This window comes from Pagrus major, chromosome 5, assembly GCF_040436345.1.
Source record: "Pagrus major chromosome 5, Pma_NU_1.0".
Taxonomy (NCBI): domain Eukaryota; kingdom Metazoa; phylum Chordata; class Actinopteri; order Spariformes; family Sparidae; genus Pagrus; species Pagrus major.
This window is the reverse complement of record NC_133219.1, coordinates 36,453,993-36,466,601: the sequence shown is the minus strand read 5'-3', so window position 1 is coordinate 36,466,601 and position 12,609 is coordinate 36,453,993. Positions and strand designations below refer to the sequence as shown.

The window sequence follows — 12,609 nt, the reverse complement described above, 5'->3', positions numbered from 1 at the left end:
TTTTCCAGCTCTGGTTTTTCTTTGCCTCTTACCGATACTATTGTCTCTGTGTGGAGTTCGTGCGCCCTGGACAATGGATGTAAATCTCCCCCCTCCTTTGGATCCCGCCTCAACCCACCATCTGCCAGCGCGGGACAAAGTCAGATGTTTCCCCCCAATTATGAGAGCTAGTCCTGGGGAATCCTGCTGCCGAGTCTCCGCCCTGTCGCCGTGTCCCCTCACACACGTCCCCTAACATGACTGACGGCTCTGCTTAACCATGAAAAAAATCTACATGTGATGACACACTTTTTAAATAAAATTCCTCCACTCGTTGCAAAAAAAAAAAAACTTTCCAGGAGGACGTGATGCGCTTGGACATCACAAAACTGATTTCAATGCCTCGCGTAAAAACTCAACTAATCGACCCTGGATGTCTGAAATCAAAACATCTGATGCTTCTTCTGCAATAAAAAAATAATCTAAACTTTGGATTTGACCCTTCGGTTCCTCCTGGGTGTGAGGGATGGATGATAAACCCATTTAATCTCATATAATCCTTTAATTTGAGCGAGCAGACCTCATCTCAGTCATCAAATACATTTTCTCTGACAGGTTTGTGAATCATCATGAGACGGTTTGACCTCATTAAGAAGTAAAATAAGTCGCACCTTTTATCCAATATCTTGACATTTATGTGTTTATTCATTTATTTCAAAAGAAGGTTTCATTTATTTTGCCATTAAAGAGATTAATCCCGATTATTACGCCTTTAAAGAAGATTTTTAAAAAGCCATATTCCAGTTGGAGTCTCACACTCTCACCTTTGAGCGACACGTTTTATCGCTTTATAACAACAGATTTGATATTAATTATCTAATGTGGAGTATTTCAACAGATGATTATTAATTGAAGATCCTCAGGTCGTGTCCATGTGGTGTGTTTAAAAGTTGATTTCACGTCCCACAGGTGCGACAGGCTGGATCAACCACAACCTGCACATTTCGACTCGCTGTGTGGCTTTTTTTTTTTTTTTCTAATTTGGTGAAGCGGAGAGCCGGGCCCGAAAATGGGGGATTAGTCAAAACCACAAACGTCTTTCTAATCAATTTAACCCGCTGAGACGGTCAGCCCGTGTGTTTTAGGGGAGGAGGAGGTGTAGGAGGAGGTGGAGAGGGAGGTGGGGGGGGATCAGTGACTGCTAAACCAAACAATGGGGTATCGTGTGCCGCTCGTCCTCTCCAGCATTCCCCTGCTCCCCTGGGACCCACAGAGCCACTCTCTGTGGATGGCACTGTGTCCACGGAGGTCAGGAGGGGCGTGGCGTGTGTGCGTGTAGTGTGTGTGTGTGTGTGTGTGTGTGTGTGTGTGTGTGTGTGTGTGTGTGTGGAGACGCAGCAGCTGGTTCCCGTCCCTCCTCTCCACTGTGCAGAAAACAACAGAGCTAATGCGACCCGCAACGTCTCCCATCGATCGTCGCATATTGCACACTCTTTTTTTTTTTTTTTTGTTTGTTTGCTTATTTAGGGAAAAGATGCAGATCCTCCTCCTCCTCCTCAGGGGAGTGTCGGCATGCGCAATTAGAGCGGACCCCTCCGCCTGTAGCCTCATTTCTCTACATGAAAATAAACATCATAAACTTTTAACAGCAGTCTCAGGTATGTTGGAGTTAAAGAAAATCTGATGCGATGGACTGAAACTATCACAGACTTTATAAAGGGACTTCTGAGCAGGGCTGTTTCTCTACACGGTTATCGTGGCCTTAAGAGTTCACGATAACGGTGTTATCACGATATCTATCGAAATTTGGGGGGGAAATCGCTCAATTCATCTGTAACTTTATTTTGTTTTTGTCTCTTTTGTGGCACTCAAAGCCAGAGTTCATCACCATCATGTTACAAATAAACTGACACCAACCAAAATGGGCCAAATCCTAAACTTTCTTCCTGATTTCCAATGTTCACATTAGTAGAGTTTTTGAAATATGAATAACATTTTAAAAAACCAGAACAGTTAAAACCTTTGTTAATGACTTAAATTGTAAATAGCTCTCATTATCTCAGAGATCAGGGCACAATATTGTGCTTTTATGGGAGGTTTAAGTGGGTTTATAGTTGGAAAATGTGCTTGTATGGATACCATCAGGGGCCGTTTTTCAAACATTTCTTTTGGGGCCCCTCCACTGACGGTGCACCTCTGGGTGACGGCTCCGCACCTTAACGCTGGTTGCCACCCGTCATAAACAGAAAAACTCAAGCGGCCAAAAGACACCAAACATATTGTTAAGAAGTGAATCAACATTTGGCAAACAAGAACAGAGCGTCTTACATAAAACATTACATCACAAACTAAGACTTTTGACTTCTGTCTGAGTGAAAGTAGAGCCAATGACTGAGCAGATGCTGCAGAAACTGGCCCAAATTTAAATGAAATGCATTAATTAAGGGTGCAATATGTAGTTTGGCGAAATAAATTAAACCTCAGAAAGGTGATATTTACAATATTAATAAGGTAATGACACAAGATCAGGAATATGTTTCCATAACTGAATAAACAAGCTGTCCTCAGAGTCCCAGAACGCTGAAGCTAACAAAAAGAAAAAGGTGGAAGAGTCGTGCAAATATAAACGCAGTAAAACAGTGTGAAAGTGTGTTTGTTCATTCAGTTTATTAACTCTATTGCAAAGTGCACCTTTAATGTTATTAAAACCGGTGCTTTTCCTGCTCTAACATGTCACACTGTCAGCTCTGAAAAGAAATCTATTGTGCGTGTGTCACCAGTTCTTCCAAACAGTTAATACTCAGAGTTTTGTGGTATATGTATGAGCATGAATTCACTCCCACAACAATAACTCATATTGCATCCTGACTTGCAGGTAAAAAGGCACCAACATATATTTGCTAAAAGTTTCTATCTGTTCTCAGTCTGACCGCTTTATGGCACGGTGTAAATCCTCTGTCAGTAAATCCTTTATTCCAAAAGATCACTGAATGATTCAAGATTTGTTATCACCTAATAGAAACATTGCTTCAGAGAAAGGGATTGTCCTTTTTATTCCTCCTGAGGATAAAAAAAACCTCATTAATTGATATAAAGAGGTTTTGCAGAAACATTAAAATCCTTTCTGAACAATCTGTTTCTAAATATATCTATAAAATTATCAACGTTAGATTATTTGCTTTGCTTGAGCTGAAACTGTTACAAAGTTTAAGACTGCGTGTGTTTAAAGTAAAGATTAAACTTTATGATGTTCTTGTTTTGATTGTGTGCACGATGCTAGTATAAATTAAATCTACAAATTATCTGTTGAACTTGAGAACCAGCATCGTCCTGCAACTGTAAATCACTCAAATGTCAGGATTGTGCCCACCGTCCTCTTCTTAAAAAGTTGTACGTCAGTGCCATCTACTGGTCTGGTTTAGAAACATCATCTACTCTGGTTTGCAATCAAATCTTTGTCATATTCTGGTGTGTTGTCTTATATCCTCTTCAGATTCATTCAGAGGCAGGGGGTATATTGGTATGACAAACTTTTTATTCATGTCAAACATAGAGAGACTGAAAGTCTTACACTTAAACTCTGGACAAACACGTGTGTGAGTCCAAAGATCTGTCAAAACATCACATCTGAGCTCGTGGGTAGATGAACGGTGATGGTTACAACAACGGTGTCAGTTACTTTCCAGCCAGTGACCTTTTGTTAACATGTCATACACTTCTTGCTCCAGAAAAATGACAGAAAATGAAATTAGACGAAAAGCCCAAAGAATAATCTTTAAGATATATATATATATATAAAGAGACAAAGACAATAAATTGATCAGTTTAAAATAAAATCAAGTCAGGTAGTGGAAGGTTTTCACATTGTTTTTCAGACATTGTTAAGAGAAGAATATGTCGAATAAGCGTTGCCCTTTTTACATTCAGATATCAGTGCATAATGAATATTCCTTCATTCAATACAAAAACCTTTAGAAAGTCAAATAATGCCACAGGTTTTTAAAAAAAAAAAATGTGCTTTTCCTTCAGCCATCACATCATCACTACTTAAAAAATGCCCATTTTAAAGATGTTTTTTGTCTTTGGTTGCTTTAACGAGCAGCAGCTTCCTCACTGATAGTTCCTATTAGTACTTCTTAGCTGTCAGCTCTCAGCCTAGCTCTGCTGAACTTCAACCTGGACACCTCTGTGCGGGTGTCCAGGGCCTTAACTACGTGTGCAGTGCAGTAAATGGCACTGAAAAGTGGAAAGTGGGATTATGGGGTGCATATGGTATAAAAGAAGTGGTCAACTTTTTACTGTTTTGATGTTGTGGGTTAGCAGCTGTATCGAGAAACAGTCCTACTCATTGAACAACAGATGCCCTGAGAAGTAGCTGTCACTCAGCACCCCGTTGGCTCCCTGTTTGGCCAACAGGAAGACCCTGTCACCCTTCTCAAGCTTAACAATGGTATTGCCACTGGCTGTGACGTGACCTTTTTTCTGTATGCTGGTGAACGAGTGCACAACCACCTCCCCGTTACGTAGCAGATCCACACTGGCGTCTTTGTCGTTGATGGCACAGTTGAAGTTGAATTCATATACACCTGGTTCCTGGCAGGTAAAAACCCCTGTCTTGATGTCATAGCTGTTCTGCTCGTTGTAGATGACAACACGGAAGGGAATGGGCTTGCCGGCCGGTGGGAAGTTGTTGCCCAAACGCACAGAGAAGGCTACGTTGCTTGTGCGGTCCACAGGTGGGTCACTAAGTTTACCTGGGTGGGTAAAAAAAAATATATGATACCATACCAACAGAACCTTCTCATTGTAGTTCTGATCTGCTTTGGTCAAATGTGTCAGAGAGGATTTTAGGACATCAACTCACCATCATCCCTCCATGGTCTCAGGTCAAAGAGAGGAATGTCCTTGCACTGGTTGTAACCGGAGCCTCGAGGCCGGTACTGGAAGGGTTTAACCGGCACTTCAGTGATGCCAGTGTTGTCACAAATAATCCGGGCAAGTGATGTTTGACTCAGGGACCTTCTCTGGGCCTCAGTGAAGACTCCTTCCTTCTCCCACCAAAGTCTGAAATTTGACAGTTTGGAGAAAGTTAAAGTGAATGTAAAGGTGCAGAGACACAAACATCTACATATCTTGTAATTTAATGAAAAATTACCGGTCTCCTTGGCGGATCCTCTGGAACTGAGTGGCAATCAGGCAGGCAAACAGGGGTCCCACTCTTCCTCCAGGGACAAACGGCTCGGCCACTCCCGCCAGCCACACGTCAATGTTGTCAGGTGTCCCATAGAGATCCAGAAGATTCCTTGCCAGCACAGTGTTGTTCATCACTTCAGCCAGCTGATTCAGGTTTTGTGGTTGTGACAGCCCACAGAATTTGCGCCATTTGTTGTAGCCTAAAAAGGGAAACACAGTGTGTGAACGAGAAAAAAACCTAGATATTACTGCGAAATTCATACTAAACATAATGAATTCATAGAAGACTAAATACCAGGGAGTCCATGGTCTCTGCCTCTCTGCATGTTGAGAGCCCCAAGATCCAGCGCCAACTCCATGGTGAATTTGAACAGCCTTTCCCTCAGCTCGTCAGTCATCATGTGCTCCTGCGTGTTCAGCTTGGCCGGATGGCCGACTAGCCCCCTCAAGATTGGGTCCACACCACCTGAGGAAATCAAGAGATTAATTCACTTAATTTTCATCAACTGTATTATCTGTTTAGGAAGAACTAACAAGCTACAGTTCTTGGCCTTACCTTCAAAGACGACTCTCCACGGTGTGAAGAAGGCTCTGTGTAGCAGTGGGCTGGGGAACTCCTTGTCCTCCCTGTATTTCTCATCAAGACGAAACATGAAAGGCTGAACCATTAGATGGGCAAAGCGGTAGGCAGCGGTGGCGAACACATTGGAGATGCTCGGGTCCACTTCTTCATCATAACCAGGGTAGGCGGAAAGTTGCTTGCGGAGGACGTCTGGACCAACAATGTGGAGCAAATAGTCTCTGAAAGTGAGAACCTGAAAGACAAAAAGAACAGTTAACTGAGCCATGCAATTACATGCTACTCATTCCTTCAATCATTACTGCAACATCTTGAAAATCTCCATGCAGCTAAGCCTCTCTCTAACCTGGAAGTATGCTCCCATGATCTTGCGCGCCTCCTGGTAGATTCGCTCACCATTCCACCGAGGGTTGAGTTTGGCGAGGGCGCGAGCCAGACGGTTGTGTTCACGCAACCCCAGTGTGTGCAAAGAGGTCAGAGCAATGTTCTCATTGGACCGCTCGTCACCTGAAAAGTCACATAAAATGAGGGGGGAAAAAGTGCTGTCAGCCCTGTGCAATGCTTAGACTCAATCTTACTCTTTTCTGTATTGTACATAGTGTTTTTTGCTGAACCCTTACCAGCTAGGAAGCATGGCACCTCCGTGGCTCTACTGTCATTAGTAATGCGAGCTCGTGTGGCACACATGTTGGTACCCATTTCGCTGAAGGGCAGGAGCTCGCGGCCCTTGTCATCGTACATTCTGTTGACCCTCAACAGTCCCTTATCTGAGGTGAGGTCCCGGAGTGAGCGAGCTTTGGCCTCATCTGACCCGTACACCTGGCCTACATCTATGAAAGCTGTGAGAGTGTTCATCTGCTGGCGGGCAGTGGGTGCACCAAAGATGTGGCCAGTGTTGCCAGAACCACAACCTGCTGCTGAGCGGAAGAAGGGGATGCACTCTTCTGAGTTTCTGCCAAAGCGAGGGTCTTGCTTGGGAATCTGTTTAGATGACAAGATGCAGTTAGCAATCAGTGTGTATTGGTGTGTGTGAGTGTGTTTAGGCTTTAGATATAGGTGACACAAACCTCAATGGGGAAGCAGGGCTCTGTGCGATCGCAGCTCTTGTCACAGTCAATACCGCTACTGAATGAGCGAATGACGGGAGAGTGAGGAGTGAAGGACAGGTCGTGGTCCGTCCACTGGCCAAAGATGGTGACCAGGTGAGTGTAGAGCGGGTCATCCTCCACATCAGCGTTTGCTGTGCTCAGAATTCTGTTGGACACTTCCCTTACCTGGAGACAGGATGCAGACAATGAACACCTCGGCAACAAAAGGATTTGTGCAAACTCTAAGTGTCTTTTTGGGTCATTTGCAGCGCAGCCAGTGAAGATGATATTCTAAAGTATATTACCAAGGGAAGGATTTCTCCGTTGACTCTCCTCTCACGGTCCCAGGCTATAGGGAGAGCAATATTATCCTGGTACTCGGCAGGGAGCCAGCGGGCGAAGGGTGTGTTTGAGGATCCCAATCGGGTGTTTTGCCTGGGAGAGAGAAAAAACATTTTTCTCACTCTGTTCATCTTCTCTGTTACGCACTTTGCATTTGTCAAATGCTTGAGTAAAAAGGAAATATATTAAAAAGGATCGGAAACAGCATGCAAAATCAGCAACATCATAATTAGGGATTTGACTTAAATTAAAGATAGCCGTGCAGTTGTCCGCACCTGCTTTCACACCTAGTTTACTGATTTGTGAAATGAAACAAAGAGCTACCATTTAATAGCCGACTTACTCGTTGTTGCAGACACCGCCTGCGGTGCGAAACGTGTCTAAGTAGAGCAGCGTTCTGCAAGAAGGGGCTCGACGTTGGGCAGAGCAGCCTGTCAGGTCAGAAATGAGCGCCAGGTCCTCCTCTGAGATCAGATCTGATTAACATAAGCAAAGAATAAGCAACTCAGCTTTGAGTGATTTGTAAATATTTGTAGGTGAACATTCATAGGTTTAGAGCCGTTTCTTGTTTAAAAAAGGTACAATATGTAAGAATTGGCCACTTGTCGAATTCATAGTAAAAATAAATAGCAGGCAGCATATCACTAGTGCTGCTGTCAGCTCAGTTAGCCGTGCAGCAAGCGGTCCAGACTGCGAGCTAGGAGCACCGGGGAACTTTTTGGTGTCCACACCACTAGCAAGATAGCTTTGGATCAAGACAGCTGGTTAGCATGCTAACTTCAGTAGACGTCACTGGAACACAATACATAGAGGTAACAATTGCCGTTTTTCCACGAGCAGCGCCGAGTCAAACCGAGCCACGCTGATTTGCTTTTCCATTACAAGTTTTACTGATTCCAGAGTGGGCCGCGCCCGCACTGCCTCCAAGCGGGCTGCAGCCAACCCATAACAATCCACCCACGTCCCCCTAAAATCGATACTCAGCTCTCTCATCCAAGAGGCTAAGTTTGAGGGTCGTTAGGGCCACTTGTTTGTCGTGGACCCGACCAGCCTTCATGTGGGTTGCTAAGGCTAGGTGAGCCCAGGTGTGAATGGTTGTTAAGCTTGTCTGGGGAGGAAACTCAGTGCTGCATTGTAGGTGGGTGATAAGGAATGTCTTAGGCTACCTCCTCGGTTCAAAGACGGTCATTCCAGTTTGACCATGTTTAGTTCCTGCTGGTGAAAACACAACGTTTCCTGTAGCGCTGTTTCATAATAGAAGGTTTTAAATTACTAAAATGGGGGGAATAAGTTATAGTAATTGAAACGTGTTTGTATCAGCAACCTAACCCTTTGTTGGCGCTGATTCTTCGATATTACTGCACGGACTGGGACAAGTGCGTCATTGTCTTAAGACACACCGTCAGTAACCTGCACTCAGCTCAGTTGTGATGGAAAAGCAACAGTAGAACCGAGCAGAGCCGGGCGGACGATGTTACGGAAAAACAGCAAATGTCAAAGATCAAAAGTATCACATTCTGTTGTGCTTTATTTTTTATCGTTTCAACTAAAATCTGACATATTGCACCTTTAAGTAGACAATGTAAAAAAAAGATAAATAAATAAAAAAGGGTTTGTCACAAAATAGGGGTCCCCATTTTGCATAGGGTCCAACCCCAAAAAATGGCTAAATACGCACCTGAGGCATTGATGGAGCGTCTATGACGTCTCTCCAAAGACCTCTTGATCAGAATCACTGCGTTATCCATGTAGTCAGCAGCGCGCACCGCGGTCCGGCTCGGCCCGGCAGGCTGCTTCAGCAAGCGCAGGACGTCTGAAGGATTCAGCTGGTTCCTCCGGACGCGATCAAGGCTCCTGTGTTTGTGTGGAGAGGTCAAATTAATAAATATATATATATATATATTTTTATCTTTGTCTATCTTTTTGTCAATCAATGAAGAATGTTTGAACAAGTTGAACAGGTTGGCACACTCACTCTCGTCGGGAGTACGTATAGGCTGAGTCCACATTGGCTTTTGCTGCCATCACAGCTCGTTCAATGACGCTGCGGCTCAACCGCGATTCTGAAAGCACAAAACACAATTTGTTCAATTTTACTCTCCAATTCACTCTTAAAACTGTGTCAGCGCATTTCTGACGTGATTATTTTCAGGTTTCATCCATGCATCCAGAATATTTACCTACTTAAAAAACCAAACGTAAAGCTGTAGATTTTATAAGTTTCATACACATAATAAGATGATAGATTGCAGCAGGATGCGATTATTTTTCATCAGGTAAATACTGAATGCATCTCGAGCTACTTGCAGGTGTTCTCGGATGATAGAGGTTGTACTCACCAGCATCCACCTGGCATTGCGAGCACAGGTAAAGGCCTGCAGCCAGCAGGCACAGAAACCCGTTCATCTCTACAAAACAGACACATATTATGAATACACTGGTCAAATCATGTGATGCAATTTAAAATAAAATAAAAAATATAAGGCTAAAAAAATACAAGCCAATCTTATACATTAATATGGATCACAGCATATATATTATGCAGGAATAAATAAATAAATAATAAATGGAAAGTTAAAAACCTGAAATGTCCAAACCTGAAATAAATCAAGAATCTCGTCTCCTGTAATGTTCAGTATCATCCAGATGTGTCCTCCAGCTGCTGTGAGAGGTCACTGCTGCTCAACACCACTCACATGTAGCCTACCACAAGGCTTTTTAACGCGCTGGCTGAACGCGTCATTTGACGCCAGATTTGCTGTCAGGAATTTGTTTTGTCTTCCTAGTTCCTGCCCCCCACCATACCTGTCGAGCAACTTCAAAGAACAAGGAAGCAAAAAGTCACAGCGAGGGTAAAAGGTTAATGGAGATGACGAGAAGGTTTCCTCGTTTTTAATTGTTTTATTTATAGTTACCATCAAAGATAAAGGTGAGGCAGCTGTCTGGAAAAGTCCAAAGAACATATTTGCTTCACTGAAGGGGGAAAAAATAATAAACAAAGAGGCACATTTTGCGTTAAAACATCCTATTCGTTGTTTTTAATAACACATTTATGTTTTGGGGTTTGTTTGTTTTTTGGAAATTCTGCATTTCTGCGCACAAATGTTGAATTATTCCGCATAAATCCAGTGTAATAAAATGTGCACAGTCTCTCTGTGACCTTCACATTAACTACAACTTATAAAGAAAGCTTCTGCGTACAGTTAAATCCTATTATTTCCCTCTCTGCAATCTTTTATTTTTTACCTTTCCCTGCAGTTTTACCAGCCCACTGTTGCTCCAAAGTATTGTAATGATTTTGTTATATATCTGGAAATAGCTATGAGCATAATGTGTATTTATAAAGTCATTTAATATAAGATAATGTACTTTTGCGCGTGCGTTTTAAGGTGCTAAACAACCCATAAGAAGCTCTTGAATGTCAGGTATGTCTCACATCTACCTGGACTGGAAAGTTTAGCAGGTTTTTTTCTCTGACAGGACACACAATGGCATGAGACGCATTGTGGCGTGAGACACGGAAAGAAAACAACCTTCCAGCACGAATGTTACGTGAATAGGTTGTGGACAAAAGTTTATCATAAATCACTCATGACAGGTATAGCCTGCAATCATTTCGGGTTACTGTAGGTCTGGTGACTGATAAACACCTGAGTGTCAGTATGAAACTGGCCCCGTTTTGTAGTCGGCTGATAAAAGTAATCGAAAAGCAAAGTTTGCGTCGTTTTAATGGATTAAATATATATAAATAAATATATGAAACAGCCCTTTAATACCACTTACATGATTAAATCATGTAAAACACACATTTCATGTTTCACAGCCTCCAAACAAGCAGCAGTGGAAATAAAGTAATTTAATTTGTTCACTTCACACAAGTTTCGTTTTTCGGTGGTCACACACTTGGACACTTGGATTAATGACCCTCCAAGTTCATTTTATCAAGAAAAGTGTGTTTCCCAAGTTTGCTTTATGTGTCTACGTGTACTAATATCAAAGTAATATTAGTATACTTGCAAGTACCACATAAAAATATACTTCTAAGTATATGTAAGATTAGTTTAGGTGTGGTTTCATCAGGGGACATGTACCCATAATTTTAAAAGTATAACTTGTTAAAGATGTTCTGGAAAAACAGAACACAAAGACATGTTAAAGGTCATATTGATAATATCTTTATAGAGAGCGGAAGCCATGCCCCTTTCCGGTTTATCTCACGGAAAAACCGTGCATGGTAAAGACTAATCATTAATTGACCCCGATTGAATTGTGCCATGAACTACATATATGATGTTTGTCAATTTAAGAAGATAATTTTTCAAGTCAATAAAAGTGTTTTCGTGAATGACAGGAGGAGATTAAATGTCCCCCAACAATATATTTATTGGCTTTTTGTCCATTGAATACACAGAACAGACATCCATCATATAAAGCCGTCCCTCCCATCCCCAATTACACACACAATTACATATTCTCGGTCAAAATAATGAATGAAATTATATACATACATACACACATATGTATATAGATTTAAAAAAAAATAGATTGAATAAATAAATAAATAAAAGCACAATTATTCAATCACAGGCATCTTTCATCCTCAAGTCATTCGTAAAATGTAAGAAAGGCGTCCACATCTCATAAAAATCCTCAACTTTACCTCTTTCTATGCAAGTATGTGCGTATGTTGTGGCACTGGCAGTAAATTGCTCACAAACCGGCCGAAAACCTGCATAAAAATCTAAACAAAACATATGTACATCTACAGGGAATGCCAAATGTCAACGACTTGGATAATAAACAAACACCTCTTCAGTGATAATCAGGGTATTTATGTAATAAACATATTTTAGCTTCAACATTAAAAACAACTTTCTGTTAGTTTAGAAACCATCTTGAGAAGATCAGTTGTTTCCAGAACTGCTGGAGTTTTGGACAGCTCCACATGCGATGAATCAGAGTTCCTGTTTCTTCATTGCATTTAATGCAGGTGTCAGGAATACTGGGATTAAAAGAAAATGCCTCATTTAGTGGCTGAATGTTATCAATAACAACCTTAGATAACAGCTGAGAAAAAAAAGTCCTTATGTCCGAGACAACTTTTCAACACAAAGTGATGCCTTTTGAAATCAGTAAACTGCTCTGGGCACTGGGATTTTTGACGCTTAACCTGATCCAGGAACTGCTGTAAAATAAAGAAAGATTGACAACTTGTTCGACTTGAGTTTCAACAGGATGTGTGTACCCAGTGTACCAAGATTAGATCATGATACCATTGAATACATTCTTCCATTTTATCTATGCAGGAAGTTTGCCCTTTTTTTTTTCCTGAGAAAGCACAATCCAATTTCATCCTCATTCCACAAAGTTTCACCCATTTAGAGCGTGTGAATTTAAGCGTAGCCTCACAGCCTCCTTGTGGCAGAA

At 41.9% G+C, this 12,609-nt stretch overlaps 1 protein-coding gene across 1 annotated transcript; it reads right to left on the bottom strand.

Annotated features, from left to right (window-relative positions):
* Window positions 1-3,493: 3,493 nt before the first annotated feature.
* Window positions 3,494-9,875, bottom strand: LOC140996147 (eosinophil peroxidase-like). Its single transcript, XM_073466429.1, has 14 exons — window positions 9,780-9,875; window positions 9,522-9,590; window positions 9,158-9,245; window positions 8,861-9,036; window positions 7,526-7,658; window positions 7,146-7,275; window positions 6,820-7,026; window positions 6,373-6,733; window positions 6,099-6,259; window positions 5,729-5,987; window positions 5,468-5,638; window positions 5,135-5,372; window positions 4,844-5,043; window positions 3,494-4,733 (listed from the first exon to the last, which is right to left on the bottom strand). The coding sequence occupies exons 2-14, from the start codon at window positions 9,586-9,588 to the stop codon at window positions 4,321-4,323; spliced, it is 2,604 nt and encodes an 867-aa protein (XP_073322530.1). The 5' UTR covers window positions 9,589-9,590; window positions 9,780-9,875; the 3' UTR covers window positions 3,494-4,320.
* Between the last annotated feature and the right edge of the window lie 2,734 nt (window positions 9,876-12,609).

Excerpts from the sequence above, each read along its gene's own strand:
- LOC140996147 (XM_073466429.1), bottom strand. The coding sequence starts at position 9,588 with ATGAACGGGTTTCTGTGCCTGCTGGCTGCAGGCCTTTACCTGTGCTCG. Across the intron at positions 5,988-6,098 it reads TCATGGGAGCATACTTCCAG|GTTCTCACTTTCAGAGACTA; the intron begins GTTAGAGAGAGG and ends TTTGTCTTTCAG. Across the intron at positions 5,044-5,134 it reads AGGATCCGCCAAGGAGACCG|ACTTTGGTGGGAGAAGGAAG; the intron begins GTAATTTTTCAT and ends GTCAAATTTCAG.